Here is a 19529-nt window from a genome sequence, read left to right as displayed (position 1 = left end):
TTAAAGACAAAAAATAATTAATCATTATATCAACTAAAATAGATACTAATTTAGAGACTACAAAATTTTTCGTATTTAAAGTGATTTCTATTATTAATAAAAATTTATAAAATAGTTTTTAAATTGATATCTAACCATTAACTATCAAGATTTTAACTCCTTATAATTTTTTTTTTAATATTAATTACTATTTTATATTCTAAATTAGTCTATATTACTATCTAATCTAATTAAATTTTAAATTCTAAATTAATTTATATTACTATTTAATCTAAATAAATTATAACTAATTATTTTAATTATTTATTTATTTAATAATTTTATTGTAGTGTAATAACAACTCTGCAAAGTCATGACCTACAAATAAAAACGACAGAAATTTTTTTCAATACCTACAAATACAAATTGTATATTTAATCTGTCCGGCACCAATTATGCAGAATGATGATAATTTTTCAGAAAAATGGAATTTTTTGTATGTTTTTATAAACAACAAAACAATAAAGTTTTTAAATAAAAGCTTTCATTATTAAGTTGACCAAGAAATGGATTGAGAAGGATTGCATGGGAAAAGAGTGTTTCGTAAAAGGTTACAAATGAACCATTTCTAACGTTATTATAATAATATTTTGAAGAGAAGAAAAAGAAAAATGCTGTGTCTGTCTATGTGCTGTTTGTGAGTGGAAGAAGATGCATATTCAAATCAACATTGCAGGCTTCTGATGAATTGGGATTTGAGAATATGTTTTGTTTTGACTTTGAATTTTTCTATTTTGTTATGCTTCTCCTCAGACACCAATTAATGCATAATTCAAATGTTTGGAAGGTTTCAACTTGCCTTTGCCTTCTGCCAAACAACACCACAATAGTTTTCGATGTTCTCTGGTTTTGGTTCTAGGTACACATGAATAAAATATTTTCTAAAAAGTTTTAACTTAGTTTATCAACAAAATGCAATTATCCACTTGAATTTCTCACAATTTTTTTTTTAGAAATATTAATTTTTTTATTAAATATAAACTAATTTTAAAAACTAAAATTATTAATTATTATATTGACCAAATTAAAATTATTTTATAAATTAAAGAAATTATTAGTATGCAAAACAATTTTTATTATTAATAAAAAATTATAAAATAATTTCTAGATTGTATCTAACTATTAATTATTAATATTTTTGCTATTAATTATTTTATATTCTAAATTAGTTTCTATTAATCTTTTAAAAACTAATTTAAAATCTAAAATATTAATAGTAAATTTAAATACCGTTTTATATATTTTTACTAATAATAAAATTTATTTTAAATATTAATAATTTTTTAATATTTAAAATAACATATAACTTAGTTAATATAATGATTAATTATTTTTATTTAATATTTTTTTTTAGTGAAATGTATTTCATTTTTCACCACTAAACCTTGACTATTTTTGTTAACAGTTAAAGATTTTATCACGACCTTTTCAAAAAATTATATTGGAGTGATTGAATGTGTTTCTGGAAGAAGTTTTTAAGTTTGACCCGTTTTAAAAAAATAAATAAATAAGAAAATCAACTATATAAATAATTATAATTATAATATATTTATGTCATGTTAAAATAATAATAATTTTTTAAAATATAATTATTATTTTATAAGATGAGTTCTTTATATATAACCAAGTTCATTTAAGTCACGTCCTAAGGATGCAATAGAAAATTGTCTAATTTAGTTTAAGTCATAGTTTTTTTAGTCTAGTCTATATTCTAGTCTTTCATATTAGTATATTAAGTTAAGTCTATTTTGAAAATAACGAGTATTACTACGACTTTTTATCAATTATCTTTGCTTATTTTTTTTAAAAATTTATCTACCACTTGCTTTTGTTTTGACAAATTTATTCAGAAAACCTCTGAAAAATAAAAATATGAAAAAAAATCTTATTTATAAGTTAAAAACAAAAATTTAGAAAAACAATTTCTATGAATAAATCCAGACATAAATTAATTTGAATTGTTAATGATGTAATATTTGTGAAAGAATATGATTAATTATCTCCTTTTCTAGCTTCTTTTTTTTATAAAGTTTAAACTTAAAACCTCATATAAGAAGATTGAAATAGCCTTAAACAGAAAATTTATTGGTATTTTAAAAGGATTTAGGATTATATAAAAAATTAAGCAGTATAAATTGAGAAATTATGAAGAAAAAAAAGAGTGTAATTTAGTTTAAGGTTTGATATAAAATTTTATCAAAAAATATTTTTTGATATTTTAATAAACAATTTATCTATTAGATGATCAATCATCTTTTTATAGATAGTTATGATAATAATTTTGAGTTGCAAAACAGATAATAATTCAAATACAATAATTAACATTAACAATATTATCTCAACATAATTAAATTAGAATGAAACTTAATTAACAATAAAATTTATATTTTTACTAACACTTTCCACTCTCCACCTATACATATATCTATTATTTTTCAAACTTAAGACCTTATTTAATACATTTGAACCACCAATTTATTGATATTTTAAAAGGATATATAATGATGTAGTAAAGAGGTTAAGAAGTGTATAAATTTACAAAAGGGTGGGAGTGTAATTTATTTATAATATTGTGGTTTTGTGACATTAATTATAATTTTAATATTTAATGTACTTTTATAGTAAAAAATTAGGTATGCATTAAAATGAAATTGATAAGATTAGGAACATATGGAAATTGAGGAAAAATATGGTTCCGACAGTGTGGCATTTCATGTCTGACAGGTTGGGAAGCTTGCTTTTTTTTTCCATGGTAGTTGCATTAGTTATTGGATATATAAAATGAAACACAGTAAAATTAAATACTAATAAAAGCGATTAAATAACATATGAATAACAACAATTTTTTATTCAATTTTCTTCTGTCATTTTCTGCTGTGTTGCTCTGTTATGTAAGGTGGGTATGCTGCTCAGATTCACATGCCATTTCCTTTGTTCTTAGATGAAGTACACATTCACACCAACATATAACATTATAAATTTGATTTAGTTTAATGGATTGGGTCGATATACTCAATAATCTCTCATGTTGAGATTAATAATTTACATGGATATCAATTTAAATATATTTTTTTAATCTTTCAGTACGTCTTTTAAGAACTATGTAGCACAAACATTGATACGGATACTGATACGACACAGATACGAACACGAAAATACGTAAAATTTCTAAAATGTAGAATATGGGACACAAATCTATATATTATATAATTATGAATTATATAAATTGACAATAAATATTTATGTGCACAAGTATGTTTCGGATTATTTTGTGGAGCAAAAAGATGTTTTTCATTACTGGTTCACAATGATTTGTTTCTTATTTTTATAATCATAATAACAATTTATACAAATAAAGTTTGAATTTTTAGAAAATTAATGTATTTTTCATTTTTAAAATTGTGTTAGAATTGTCAGAAATCTAACAAATACTTTTTGAATTGGACACTTCACGGATACGTGTCCTACAGGTGTGATACGAGTGTCGGTGTCCGATACTCTATCGGACACCGACACGCCATTTAAAAGGAGTGTCCGAGCTTCATAGTTTAAGAATAAGATGGTGACAGAGTTTCAAGTTGCAAAACGGATAATACCTATTGATCCTAATGATGTTATTTCAACATATTTGAGGTTGAAACATTAACATCATCTTTTTTTTAATAGACAAAAATAAATAAATAAATATGGGTTACTTGAGGAGTGGTCCAACCCTTATACATCTTGAACACCAAATATTCAACTCAACATAAGAAAGACGATATTCATCCCTTACCAACAACAAAACAAACACATGACCAATATAAAACAAATCACTTCAAGACACCAATCTAAATAGGAAAAACAAGTTGAAGGAACTTTGGAGGTAATACAAGACTAAACTTTTAATTGAGCCACGAAGAAGATTCTGTAATGATCGATCACTCACTCTTTCCTTATCGTATGTGAGAATGGAAAGTGAACTCTCAAACCCCTTAAAACTCGATTAGAAACTTGTTAATGTACACCTAATAATCTCATATCACTTAAAAATCAATATAAAATATAATTTAAATTTTTATCTTTGAATCCTTAAATTTTAAAAGTAAAACTGTGATAAAATTTTAACTCAAAAACTATCAATATTTTAAATATAAAAATAGAATTCGAAAAAAATATTAATTTTATTAATTTTAGTGTATAATCTTTATTAAAATATGTTAACAATATAAGAAAATAAAAAAGTAAACAGAATCACATTGGCACATGGGTGTATCACAGAGAATTATTATATTTGGTTTCGAACTTCTCTCATAATTTGTGCCGTGACATTCGTCTGATTTTGACTCTCTGGACCCAATATGTTATGCTCAACCATTTTGTTTTTAATTTCTTTCTGTACTTATTTTCGATTCTCTTTACCTATTCTTTTACTTTCTTCCATCATTTTATTATTCTTCAACATGGATTATCAATACCAAAAACAAAACGTCAACTCTCTATTTATTATTATATTTTTTAATCATTTTTTCCCAACTTTATTCAAAATTCTAAGCAATTACAAATTGAATATTGCTTGTGTTCCAACTATATGCCTTAGCTTTATCATCATAAAATAATGAAGATTGAAGCTGGAAAATAAAAAGAGTGAGGGAGAGAGTAAACCTTAAGGAAATTCATTATTTTTTGGTTCAAACATGATAAACATTTAGGTCAACGTAATGAATATGACCTTGTGATATTTGTGATTAATTAACACACTGTGGCAAGAGATCCATGCAATTTATGTTATATTTTTTAAATTTTAAGTTTAGTTTTCTAAAATAAGCTATTTAAGTTACTATAAAACTTCATATAATCTCTTGTAAGCATAATAATTATTAACATTTTTTTAAATACTTATATAGTTTACAAATCTCGACTTCATAAGCTTTACACATATCAATTTATTCATAGAGTAAAAGTAAATTTATTCCATATCAAATTTTGATTGGATACGAATATTTTATATGTGCTTTGTTATCTCTTTGCTGGTAGGATCTGGTTATGGAGAAGATGAGAATTGAAATTAGAAATGAATAGAGAAATTTAGGGAGGAGATGTGTAAAGAGGAAAAATATGAAAAAAAAAAGAATAAAGAAGGAGGAAAAGAATGGTTTTCTGGTCGCCTCTTAAAATTTAAATTACTAAAAAGTGATACTTTTTTTAAAAAAATTGTCTCTTAAAAATTATTTGGGGTTACTAGTTTGTTGCATATAAAATATAAATAAGATGATTAATACATTTGAATTATTCATTTTTCTTAATTGACTAGATTCAAATAATGATTTGTTTGTCTTAAACTTCCTATTATCTATCCAAAATAAATATATACACAATCTTATTAATCTCTGTAAGAGTATATGTATGCTGAATTTCTACACTTATGAGATTGAATTTCTACACTTATGAGATGTTACTTGATCTGATTTCATTCTTTTAGTTTTTTGGTTTTTCGATCATTAATTTACTTTAATGTAATCTCTTGCTTTGACGACCTTTCGAATGTTGATCAGGATAGCAACCTTCATGATGTTGATAAGGAATGGTTTAAGATTAGCGTATTATGACTAAAACTAAATATGGATTATTTGTTAATTAATGATAAATTACAAAGGACAAGGCTTAGGCTTAGTGGTATAAATACTATAAACAGCTGACCAATAAAGCTCAATATCCAAGAAAGGACAAGACTAAAGTTTTTTCTTCAACTCAATTCACTGCTTAGAGGGTGTTGGTTAATTCGATTGCTTCTAAAGACAACTTAGAAAGACGTGGGGTCGCAGTTGTTAGCAACCTATGTTGTTTTGTAGGGTGGAAGTGGAGTCAACAAGACATTTGTTTTCTGAATACATAATTGCTTGACTAGTTTGGAATCAGTGCTACGCTTGATTGGGGTTGATGTCGGTAGACCATCATGATCCTGATTCACACTTCTTACATTTTAAATAGTTAAATATTCCTATTAAGGTCAATATAGTTTGAGAAAGTGTTTGAATTGCAATTGTTGGTGAAATTTAGAAGCATAGAAACAAGCATATTTTTAAAGATGGAGTGATTGATCATTCAGAAATGTTCACCTTGGTCCAACTAAAAGTATGGTCTTGGGTTACATATAAATCTGCTTTGCTTACTTTTCTTATTGTAATTGATGCATTGATCCTCTCGCTTGTATCTTTTTTATTAAGTGACTTTGAACTTCAAGACTTTTTATTTGAGTAGGATGAACTTGAGGTGTTTGATTGTATTTGTAAGGTTTTTCATTTAGTGGATCCTGTTCTATACAAGAGTTGAATCACCCCTAAAATGATTTATATTTATTCATTTTTTGTTGATAAAAAAAGATAATAATTGCGTTCACTTATATATTGTAAATTAGTCTTATTTCTTGTTACCATGGAATCTTTAATATATACCTAAACGTTAATAAGATAAACTCTGATATTATATTAAAAGTAAACTTTAATTATAATCTATCATTCTAACTGAGGAATTGATTAAAGATTATTGATATTTGATGCCTTTTCTAATAAGATATGTGGTTGACATGAAAGCATATTAGCCATATACTCGGAAAGGAAACATAAATTCTTGTTCTTCATAGTTCACTTCCTCTTGCTGCTTAGTAAATTTGGAATCTCAGTAAAAAAAAAAAAGTTATCGACAAAAGATTTTTTTTTTTGGAATCTCAATAATAATTGACAGAGATATACACCCACCAAAAAGAGAACCTCTAAATCTTTATTTATTTATAGCTAGCAACTAGCTGTATTATAAACAGAAAAAAAACTACTTTAGCCATAGAAAAACAAAAGTAAGGTCATGCCACAACAAAAAGAGTGCTGTGATGTAATAGTTCTAAATAGATTTTTTTTTGGGATTTTATTCTATATATATCCCTCCATTTTAGAAATTTATAGAAAAGTTTCTAATTGTTTTATGGTTTAATTATATTTTTAATCTCTTGAATTTAGAATAATTCTAAATTTGGTTCCCTAAGTTAAAAAAAAAACATTTTGTATATATGACTCTAATCTCTAAACACTAAATTTGAAGTACTAAAAATGATTTTAAATTCTAAAAGAAAAATTAAGCAAATTGCCCCAAATCAAAGGGATTAAAAACATAATTAAGTATTTTGCTTTAATACTACTTGACGGATATTTTCTTTTATATATTTTATTAGCTCTCTTAAAATGGTTAAAAAATATTACAATTTGTATTTGTAAATACGATTATTGTAAATGTCAAAAAGAAAATACAATCTGAAAAAACCTTAAAGAATGTAATAGTAATTAGCACTTTAAAGTACAAACAAATATCTCCAAAACAAAAAATATTTTGTCTGTTCTCATATGTTTTTGGTCAAGCATAATTAAGTATCTATACTTTTATATCAATGGAATAAGTTGGTTTTCAAACTTTAAAAAACATAAAAATATCACGATTTTTAACGTTTAGAAAAATTAACTTTACATATTTTTTAAAGTTTTAAGAAAAAAATTATTGACATGATTGTATAGCAAGTTTACATTGAGTACACGGTAAAAATCTTCAATATGATTTTTTTTATGTTGTTTCATGTTGTGTATCATGAAATTTGATATCTCAATTAGGTTTATCCTTTAAATTATCACATGAAAAAAATATTAATAAAAAAGAGGAAATACAAGAACTTATGGGAGTACATAAGTAATTTATACTTATTAAAAAAATTTTAAAAAAAATTACTTGAAAGTCTATTATATCAATTAAAATATTCTCTATAAATAAAGTCAAAGTTAATAAACTTATCACCATATACATTTCATTCACACGAAAGATGTGAAAAACCTTAAATCTGATTTCCGTACGATGTATCCTTAAATGCTTATTTTAATTTAATTTATTTATTATCCATTTTTATTGATAAAAAAAATTGTAAAAATGTTGATTTAATTAAACACCTAGCCTTTAATTACACAGTCCATTTGACGTTTGAAAGTAGCGTTGAGTTTAAGCTGAAAGCAATATGAAAGAAAGGAACATGACAGGTCCACCACTGAGTTCATTGTAACCCTAAATGGATCATGCTTATCTCAAGAATATACGAAGCCAAACCCCACTTTCCATCACTTCTTCGGTAACCCTAACATTTCTATCTCCACACCAACACATGCATGCTTAACTGGGGCCACTTTCAAACAAAACCAAGGTACAACATGTATTTATATATCTTAAACGAATGTCTGTCTTCTATATTTTGCACTCTAGGGTTTCTTTCTTCTTTCTTTTATTATATATATAAAACAATTCAGGTTAGATATCATTATCACATCTCATCATCTCAGTTATGTAATTTGACATCTTATTTAAGTTGACACCTCAACTAACAACAATCATTTCATTAGAAAAAATCTTAAAATAGAAACTGTACTGGTATGGGCGAGACCGAGACCAGGGATTCCTGACCAAGACCAAAGAAATCCGATCGAGACGAGGGAAACCACCACGAATGACCCGACCGACCAACACATATATTCATTAACGCTCAAACCAAGGTCAGTGAAACTAATCTATAATTAAGAATTAGGTAATGCAACCCTAAGTGTGATCCATTCCAATAATTAGACCCAATGAGGTAAGCTCATTAAAATAATATAAATAGCACACATTCCAAAGAACAAGGTACGTCATTTATTACTGTGCACTTACCCGAGTGTCGATCACCCGTTTTATTGACTTGAGCTTCGGAGTGCCTTCTGCAGGTACCTCCCCAATTTGGCATTCACCCGAGACTGAGAGACGAATGAGAAGCATGAAGGCGAGAAGGATCCCAGTGAAGTCCTAGCAACCTGCCCAACCAAAGGAGGAAGACGAAGATTTCAATAGTTCTCTAGGCCTCATCTCCCTAGCAGGAACAAAAACCAATTTTAAAGAAAAAAAATAATTAGTTTCTATATTGATTAAATTAAAAACTATTTTAGAGACTAAAAAAATTATTGGTTTCTAAATTAGTTTCTATTATTGATAAATAGTTTCTAAATTGGTATTTAATTAGCTACTAATCTTTTAACTACCAATTATTTAGATTTTAAATTTAGTAGCAAAAAACTTGGTAGCTAATTAGATGCTAATTTAAAAATTATTTATCAATAATAGAAACTAATTTAGAAATAAATAATTTTTTAGTTTCTAAAATGGTCTCTAATATAGTCAATATAGAAAATAATTATTTTTTATCTCTAAAATATATTTCTATTTCATGATTTTCTTGTAGCGTCTGTCACTACACGAAAAAAGTATTATTAAAAAAAAACATTTTCTGTATTAGATAAGGCCTTGTTTGTTTGTTGTTGAGTAGGTTGGCATGAACATGAAAAAGTATATTTATTTAGCTTTCTTTTTACTTTGACTCTTCCTTAATAGTTTTATTTATTTACTTGGCTTGTGAGAAACAGCATGTGTAGTGTATGAAGGTGGCATAATGCGAAGGCAATATATTGTGTTGTCATTTCACCAAGTGCTCCAACCCTAGCCATTGTATCCATTTTTGTATGATGCTTTTAAGCTATGTTTGTATTCTGAATATACACTCATAACCACCAATGTGAATCTCATGTCTGGTTTCAACAGCTAGGATTCACTCATTTGCTTCATATTTAAGTCTTCACTTTCTTCTGCATTTAACAATTCTACAAAATGAAGTTTTTCTTGTACTTTCATGGACAATCCTCCTTTTTCAAATTAGCTCTTATAATTGAATTAACTTTATTCCATATATCCAATATTCTTATAACTTAGAATTAACAATTTTTTTTTAGTCATTTGAGACGTTTTTAATGATAAAATTGTGATGAAGTTCTAAACTTCAAATCAAACAATATTCAGATACAATAACCGAATCTTTCTCGTTTAGTTATTTGAGACGTTTTTAATAATAAAACTGTGATGAAGTTCTGAATTCCAAATCAAACAATACTCAGATATAATAATCGACTCTAGTAATACTATCTTAATAAACTTGAAATTCAAACAAAATTTAAACTCGACAATACTTATATATTTTTTATCAGCATTTAAATGTGTTAATTAACCTAACTAGTGATACTATCTCAATATATTTAAAATCGGAACAAGATTTAAACTCAAAAGTGAAAATGAAAGTAGAATGAATGATTTATGGCATGTTTTTTTTTTTTTAATTTTAAAGTTTAGGATTTAAGTCGTAGAGTTTAAATCAAAAGAAGATTTGAATTCAAAATTAAAAAGTGGGATGGATGATTTATCTCATAGTTTTTTTTAATAATAACTTTAGAAATTTAAATTCATTAAGTGACTAATTTATGTTATTTTTATTTATATTAGAGATTTTGCTTTAAATTCTTCAACCCAAAGTTATTTATAAAATATAGATTTATATATCTTTATTTATATTAACTATTATTATTACTATTTATTTATTGTAGTTCGAACAAAGTGGTGTTTGATGAAGAGAGTATTCCTAAATGACAATGACAAGGGAAAGCAACAGAAGCAGTGATTAGCGGAATTTGGCAGAATGCATTGTTCAGTGATTCACGTTCACATGACTCAGCTGACTCTATGTTCTGTCAATTTCTTTAGCCCACATAAGCCAAATGCCATATGCACACCATTTTTACACTTCAACAACTTTTCATTTTCATTCCTCAACTCTCAAATTACACTAAAATAAAAGGTATATGTTCCAAGTTTATGTCGGAGTTTTCTTTTTATTTAAAAGACGTATTTGTAGGTTAAGGAAGATCACATCGAAAATATTGTTAACTTAAAAAGACATTTCAGTAGATTAAGAGAAGAATGTGTATTTAAATTATCATTAACCTTAACTTTTAAGCAACGTGAGACTATATATTGCTTATACCGAAAAAGTATATATATTATCACTTTTCATTATAATATATGTACAAATTTTTTATATTGTTTATATGTATTCTCCTTTCATAAAAATTTATCTTAATACTCTTTTAAAAGATTTGAAATTTAAACTAGACTTAATTTGTGTTTTTTTTATCTATCTATAAATTTTTACATTTTTTCAAATTCCATAATAAAGGGTTAATTTGATTATGCCATCATATTAGCAATAGTATTATGTTATGTCAATAAAAATGTCACGGCATTATTAATGAGAAAGGAATAATATGATATGGATTTTTTAATACTTTTAAGATATATTTAATTGGAATTTATTTTTTTAAAAAAAACTTTCTTATAATTTTTTTGGTATTTAAAGTTTTTAAACATTAAAAAATACATTATAATATTCAATAGAGATTATTATAAACTTTATTGGAAGAGAAGAAAATTTTCTAGTATTCTATTAAGCTTTTAAAATTTGAAAAAGAATAATTTAATATTAAAAAACGTAGATGTTTTATTAGATTTTAAACAATAGACAAGAAACAAAAGAAAATTAATTGAGAAATATTTTTCAACCATTTTTATTTTTTATTTTAAAAATAAAAATAAAAATTGTTAATAAATTTATTAGATGAGTTTTGTTTTTATTCTTTTAATCGCTAAAAAAAGATGTAAAAAAACTAGTGTTGAAACATCTAAAATACCAACATAATTTTATTTAAAACCTTTTTAAATCTCAATTATCTACTCATATTTTTTTTAATTAACTTTTGGACCCCATTCAGAATCATCCTTCCATATTTTTTAATGATTAAAAAAAGCTTTCTTGACAGAATCAAATTCATGAGGTATTAAAGGAAATTATAATAATATTGATAAAAGTAAGACTAAACAAGTTGATAATAAGAAATTAGTAAATACAATTGGTATTAATTATATACCAAAAAAACTAAGTGATTTCAAATTGGGAAAGAACTGAAAGAGAATAAATCATAAATCGTAGTCCAAAACCAGTAAAAAATTGCATTGATACGTTTCTTCTAATATTTGAAAATTCTTATTCAATTAAATATTTTTTTATTAAATGAAAAGTCAACCCTAACAAACGTCTATATATTTAAAGAAACTATCACAAGTAGATTTGGATAAAAATTAAAGACAAATAAAATTGGAATGGGTCATTTTTCAATTCAATTGATTTAGATTCGTTTAAATATCAATCTAATTAATCCCATCATTTTAGATTTATTGATTATACCAATTAAAATGTATTTCCGAATTACATAATCTAAAAATATATTTTTTATTGTAAAATTTATAATATATTTTTAGATTAAACTCATTTCAAAATAATCTGAAATATTTTCAACTCATGAACAATTTGAACTTTTTTCATTCGTATAAAGAAACAAGAAGAAAATATGGAGGTGCTAAAAGAAATTGATTTCTTTTTGGGCCAAACTGGTATCCAAACTGAACAAGAAGTTGACCGTTTCTTCCTGCACCTCCATATCTTCTTTCGCCACCTCCATACACAACATGAAAATACATTTTTATTCTTCTTGTGTCACCGTATAGAATAATACCCTATAGAATAGTTTCTGGATTATATAATCCGGAAACTCATTTGAAAAAAGGCTTCTGGATTACATAATCTGGAAGCTAAATAAGACTTTCAGATTATGTAATCCAGAAAGTAATTATGTCTCTAAAAAAATACTTCTAGATTATGTAATCTGAAATTTTATAAAGGGACATTTTTGGAAATTTGAAAATTTATGGAGGTGAGAGAAAAAGGTATGGAGGTGCAGGAAGAAACAGCCCAAGAAGTGTTTCAAGTTTTAATACATGTTTTTTTAGGGAAAAATATATTTTAAAAAATCTATTTCAAGAAGTTGTAAAAAAAGAGGATTTTCCTAAATTAACTTAAATAAACATCTAATATCATATTATTGTTAGATGCTTTTAATCTTTTTTTTTTTACGTGTTTACCCATATATAATTATCTCAAAATAGTTTAACATTTTAGCTACAATAATTTTTTTTATCTATATTTACTTCTATCCATGGAAACCTACTATAACATTTTCATAAAAAAAAGTATAATCTAATAATTTGCAATTATTACTTTAAATTCTTAGAGTGACTTAGGTGTTGTAAAGTATTATCCAGATGCACCTCCATTTAGTTCTCAATAGAACAACTCATTCAAAAATTCACAAGCTTAAACAAATATCTATTCAACAATATTTTACTTTTCGATAAAAACAATGTTGGAGATCCACATTAACAATGTTCTAGAATTTTTTTTTAGATATTAAATTTTTAATATCAACTAAAAATTAAGATATTTTATATTTCACAATATAATATTTTATAATATCAACTAAAAATTAAGATATTTTATATTTCACAAATATATAAGTGAATGAATTGAATATACATATTTGTTATTCTAAATTTCTCTGTCTGCAAAGCCTCATTGTCACACATGATTTGGTTTTGACTTAAATATAAATGTTATGTAGATATGGATCCAAATTAGTCTCATCCACATATTCTATAAAGATCATACAATTTAGGAGGACTGCACTCTCACCAATCACCTTCGTTGTAAAGATATACATATAATCATTGAAATTTGAGAATTGGGTTATGCAGAAATGCTATTATTATAAGGGATTGCTAGATAAGAATCACATGCTCCAAATTATTTGTTTCATGGCTGAAGCAATCATGCCAATAGTCCATATTCCTTGTCAGAATGCATGTGGTAAACTGGTATCAACATATTAAAGAGACTGTTGGATAATGTTCTGCATGATTAGTCAAATTCTACAAAAAAAAGTCACTGAGAGAACTACTGATGTAGAATCACTGAGGAAACTGGTATCAAAACAACAAAACTTGAAAAACAAATCTATGTAGCATTAACTGAGTGATGTCCAATGTCCAATGTAAATTTCAGATATAAGCTCCCAGGTAAACATACATTCAAATAAATATGAGATTTCACTACAGTCTACAATTCAATGAAGGGTATACATGGTAACATACTATGACTACAAGCAACTCAATGGAGAATGCTGATTGCAGGGAAGCCTATACATAGAGCTTAGACAAGTAACCAAATGTCTGAGCTAAAGGCCACAGACAGCAAGTAAGTGTGTCAAACGATAATTGTTTTGGGTGGACATGGTGGAAAAAAACACAGATCCACTTTGTTTATGATTCACTATGTTGTTGTCTTGATGATTTTTCAGGCACTAAATTGCCTGTCCACAGAAAACAGAAGCACTTTTGCATTGGCAGAAAGACATTATAGCATGTTGTTGCCTGTGCTGGAAAGAATTATGAAGGCACACACAACTGAAAGTGAGAAGACTGGTAACAAGGTGTTCTCTGTGTACATTTCCATTGCATCTGTGAAAGAAAACCGGGCTCTGTCTTCAGCCCAATTTCGAAGTCTGTCTGCTTCAGCTGCATACAAAGCTCTTCCCTGAAACACACACATGGCTGTAAGTTCTTGCTCAATTTACCTATCTCCATTTAACCAGAGATACATTGCATTGGATATTACAGCAAAAGGTGTTGTTATATATGCCACTTCAATAACTTGAATCAGTTTATGTTTATCCAAAAAATTTCAACTCTCAAATTGACCTGAGATAGTTAGTACATGATAAGAACTTATAAAGCTTGTGGGACTAAGGCTTTTCCCAATAAATTCAAATTCAAAATTAGGACAAAACACAACTTGATCCACCAAGAAATATAGTACTTAAGTTTAATCAATCATGTGTATCTGCATGCCTACTCCTTCAGCACCCCCTTGCTGCTATTGTAATTTTTTTCAAAAAGTATATTTGAAATTATTGAGACTTTTTCTTTTATGAAGTGTACCATGTTTGTATTAACATAACATGATAATATATTTTGATTTCACCCTCAAAATAATCATCACCTGCTCATCAAACCAGCGACCTCGCCGTAACCAGGCAGTGACCAAAGCAAGTAAGATTCTGGGGGGGGTCAAGTAACTGATGGCTTTGCCTGTTCCCTTCACAACACGCATTCGTGGAACTAATGTTCTAGCAACAGTCTCAGGAAGCTCACAGATGATGTTAAACATCTGCCTGTTTTGAACAGTTGAGCCACTGTGGAAAAACATAGTTAGTTAGCACATGTATTAAGTGATACTTGTAAGTTGTATGATCATAGAAAGCTGTGAAGTGAACACAAGAAAGTTCTTAGTTGAGGGGAAAAAGTGACCAACTATGTCATGTTCAAATAAATAGATAGTTCTTATAAGAACAATGAGAACCACCAGAAAAAAGATTGTGGACTAGAAAAAAAGGTTGGAACTTCAAAATAAGCAGACATAGGGAAGTGATCCATGCAAAATAAGAAACCACTTAGAGGACCAAGTTAAAACAGGTTTGCAATGGAGATACCTTAAAAGCAGATCTGTAAGAACCATGCCTGGAGATGCAGTATGGACACCTACTTTGGATCGCTTGCACTCCTTTAATAGTGATCCTTGAAGTTGCCTTAGGCCACACTTTGTAGAACCATATCTACATGTTAATTGAAAAAGAAGATAGGTAAGAATCATCAGCAATCACCATCCACCTTCACCTTTGAAGAACATTATATATATATATATACATATATATATTTCAGTGAGTTCTGCAAAAGCTTGGTGGAATCATCAGCTTCCTCCCATAGGAGAAAATGCATGCTACTCACACAGCAGTCAAAGGTGTGCTAGAGCCTCCAGAACCGGCACCATCCATGTTAAATATGTGACCTGCATTGGCTTGGTTTCTCATCAAACGCATGGCCTCTCGTGTGCAAAGGATAGATCCAACCAAATTTGTTGAGACAATCTGCAACAATTATAAACCAATCAACTTAACAAAATAAGGGTAAAGACTATAAATGATTATTTGGGAACAAAACTTTCACATCTCAGTCTCAAAACACTGAATGAATGACTGTTAACACATACCTGTTTAATATCTTCGTCACTAAACTGAAGCAATGGTCTAAAACCTTTATTTGTTCCGGCATTATTTATCTGTACAGTAGTTTTAATGTGAAAAATGCAAAAGGGATCAGAACCAAAAACATAAAAACTGCTTTCTGCAATGGAAAAATCAACCTTCACTGAAGGGATAACAAACATATAAGTAGAGTAAATTAGCACATCAGTTCCCTTTCTCGAAGGCTAATCTTTATCTAATCTTCATCAAAATACTGAACGTAGAAACACACCCCATTTATTAGTTTTTAATTACCCATACTAGAAAGTAAATACCATACAAAATGAGTAAAGAATTTCTTTTATTTGATTATATTTCAATTTATGCACAACAGGGGAAAGTAACAAGATGGATATAAATACTTGAGATTATGATAAGTTTTGCAGCTGCCAAAACTTTAATAGTTTTCAGCTATTAGCTTCAACCAATAGCCGGTGTTCATGTGAAGATTTTATTATTATGTGCCATAATTGGTTAGATTCCATATGCACTAGCACTACCCTGAATTATTCATGAAACCTGATGATTCACAGCGACAGCAACCACCACAACACTTACCCAAATGTCAACATAACCAAGTTCTTTGACAGCAAAGTCAGCCAATCTCCGCACATCATGAGGCTCACAAACATCACAAGCAATGCCTACCACCTTTGCATGAGAAAGTTTTGTCAGGGATGAACCAACTGAATTGGCAATGCCTTCCTTTAGATTTTCCTCAAGTTCTTTAACAGTTGCTTGCACAGACTCGAGGCTGCCTTCACAAAATGAGAGAGTGGAAGCAACAACATGTTGTGAGTAAAATGTACACAAAAGCCACAAAATATATTATTCCAATCTCTATAAAATGTTCTCATAGTTGGAAACACCACCTTCGAGAGGTAACAATCACACGATCTCCAGAAAGAAGGAACTCTCGAGCTAAGGCTTTACCCAATCCCCTTGTACTGCACAAAACAAACCATTAACATATCATTAGATACCATCAAAGTAAAACAATTCTCAAAGTCATATGTTTCTGTAATGATAATTTCTAATCACTTCCAGAAGAAGGGGATTGAGTAACTCTACCTCCCTGTTATGACAACATTACGCGGACCAGCACGACAATGTTCTTCCAACACCATGTTAGCACCGATCATTGTTCCAATGATCACTCCTCCTAGCCAGCTGTACCATATCAATGCATCCATCTGACTGTCTCCACCTTCACAAAACTCACAAAAATTTAGCATTTCACTTGCGAACCAGTGCATAACAAATCAACAGTTAGGAAAGTTGCATATAGGCCAACCTGACATCTGAAATCCAATCGAAAGGATGACCCCAGTGCTCATCATAGTCACAATATACCTTCCAATTTGAATGGCAATCTTGTTTTTGCCAATACACAAACACAGTTATGTTTAGCATTCAATAGAACACAACAATATTAACCAAAAAAGATGGAACAACAGAAACAAAAACTCACCGAGGATAGCAGACCCTCCACCTTCACCACAGCTTGGCGATACTCATCATCTGATTTTGAACCCACCATGAAATTCCTCAACAAGATAGACTGGAGGGAGCTCCAAAACCCACTTTCCCTTTTGGAAATCACTTCACTTTTCTTCAAATTTCGAGACTTTTTGTCCTTGGCATCCCCACCATCTTCGGTCCTGAAAGCCCTGCACTCTCTTACAGAGAACCGATCACAATTATGGCCAAAACCAACCACCCCAGAAGAAGGGCAGGAGCTAAATTCCCTCTTGAGCAACCTGGTTCTATGGCTGCTCAAACTCTCTGGGAAAAGGTGGAGCTTGACAAGTGTGGCCATGGATGTGGTGATAGAATATGGGAAGAGGAAAAGTTCATGAAAATGGTAAGTGAGAAGTGTTGTGTGAGATATTGGTTTATTTATTGTTATCCTTTTGGTGAAAACTGAAAATGAAGTTTTTGTAAGTTTGCTGGTGGAGAAAAATATCAGATGAAGCTAGATCGAAGGAACATGTAACTAGAAACGTAACAAGGAACATCGGTGAGTGTGATGACCACACGTTCAAGCAACCTAATCTTCAATCTTTAAGGACACGTGGCATTGTGGGTCTGTGACCACCTCACTTTTCATAACCCTTTTCGAATTTATCTTAGATTACACAAAGGACAATAACAAGTTGTTTGAAAAAATTTATATTCATATGCATTCTCTTTGTAAAAGATTTTTTTTTTTCATAAAAGAATGTGATAAAAATTGTTTAATTTCTCACCTTGTTTTATTTATTATCAATTAAGATGAGTTTGGCTTCATTTTCCAGTAGGTTTGGTCAAGAGTATCCAACCTATTAGCTTGTGTGGTTAGCCTCATTCCAGTGTATATGGAGAACACTCTCGCAATAGTTCCACATGGATTAGCATGTGAAATCTAGTTCTATTATTAAGAAATAAATAACTAAAATTGGGTTCTATAGAAAAATTAGGTAACATTAATTTTCAAAATTCTATAAGATCTCATATTATTATTTATGTTGCTATAAAAAAACTATATAAAAATAAAAATAATGTATATCTTCTTAAGTTTATTTGAAATTTTGTTTTAGTAATAAAACTTGGTCTCTTTTCTTGAAAGTCAGAGTTCTTAAAGATCAAAGTATTAATTTAAAATGGTTTATAGATCTTTCTCTATTTAATCTATGATGAAACAATTTGCTGATACTATTTTTGAACATACTTCTTGGATTGTTGGTATACGTACTTTACTAATTTTTAGAATGATAAATGGTGTTACACTCCTTCTTTATCAATCATTGCAGGACTACCTAATGGTTCTATAATCTCGGATATAGTTTCTCAATTCTTGACAGATAGTGATTGGAGTATTCTCTTGCCATTACGGTAGATGTCTCATTTTTTTGAACATACCATGATTAGGCATGAACAGGATATTCATAATTGGATTTTGAAATATTCTAGGTGTTTCATTCTTAAGTTGGCTATGACTTTTTTTTTGGATCCAAGAATATCCTTTGGCTGGAGGAAACTCATTTGGTCTTCATATATACCTCCTTACAAAACTCTACTTCTCTAGAAAGTTCAACTACCTATAGATTAGCATATTCAACATGGACGTTTGCATATATGTTATATGTGTACACCTTGTGAAAAGTAGGAGGAATCTATTCACCATTTATTTTTTTAATGTCCTAATTTTATGCATATTTAGAGTTGGGTTCAACAAATTTTCCTTACTTCTCATTTATCTAATGTGGATGATATCCTTTCTTTTATTAAGAATGATGGTAGTCCTTTGATTAATTTGATAACTTTGTGATAACTTTTTTTAATTGGATGATATAGTTTGAATGATATAGCGTATGAAGAATTATGTTAGATTTTAGGTTAAACTTTATGTTTCTAGGATCATTTTGGTCATTAATAATATCATTTTTCTAGTGGGTAATTCGTCCAAAAGTTCTATGCAAAATGATATGTTTGATTTTAATGTACTCAAGATTTTTTATATCAATACTCGTAGTAGTAAATTCTATCTCTTTTCCTGTTTAG

General features: G+C 28.3%; 1 protein-coding gene across 1 annotated transcript; it reads right to left on the bottom strand.

The window, feature by feature from the left end:
- Positions 1 to 13848: 13848 nt before the first annotated feature.
- On the bottom strand, positions 13849 to 18023 carry LOC137838078 (probable chlorophyll(ide) b reductase NYC1, chloroplastic). The gene is made up of 10 exons (XM_068647300.1): positions 17458 to 18023; positions 17281 to 17359; positions 17058 to 17193; positions 16859 to 16933; positions 16545 to 16740; positions 15953 to 16021; positions 15691 to 15830; positions 15396 to 15518; positions 14906 to 15098; positions 13849 to 14440 (listed from the first exon to the last, which is right to left on the bottom strand). The coding sequence occupies exons 1-10, from the start codon at positions 17803 to 17805 to the stop codon at positions 14261 to 14263; spliced, it is 1539 nt and encodes a 512-aa protein (XP_068503401.1). The 5' UTR covers positions 17806 to 18023; the 3' UTR covers positions 13849 to 14260.
- Positions 18024 to 19529: the final 1506 nt, after the last annotated feature.

This window comes from Phaseolus vulgaris, chromosome 4 (assembly GCF_000499845.2).
Source record: "Phaseolus vulgaris cultivar G19833 chromosome 4, P. vulgaris v2.0, whole genome shotgun sequence".
Taxonomy (NCBI): Eukaryota; Viridiplantae; Streptophyta; class Magnoliopsida; order Fabales; family Fabaceae; genus Phaseolus; species Phaseolus vulgaris.
This window is presented reverse-complemented; position numbering and strand designations above follow the sequence as displayed.

Excerpts from the sequence above, each read along its gene's own strand:
- LOC137838078 (XM_068647300.1), bottom strand. The coding sequence starts at position 17,805 with ATGGCCACACTTGTCAAGCTCCACCTTTTCCCAGAGAGTTTGAGCAGC. Across the intron at positions 17,360-17,457 it reads TGGAGGGTCTGCTATCCTCG|ATTGCCATTCAAATTGGAAG; the intron begins GTGAGTTTTTGT and ends GGCAAAAACAAG. Across the intron at positions 15,519-15,690 it reads AGCACACCTTTGACTGCTGT|ATATGGTTCTACAAAGTGTG; the intron begins GTGAGTAGCATG and ends ATTAACATGTAG.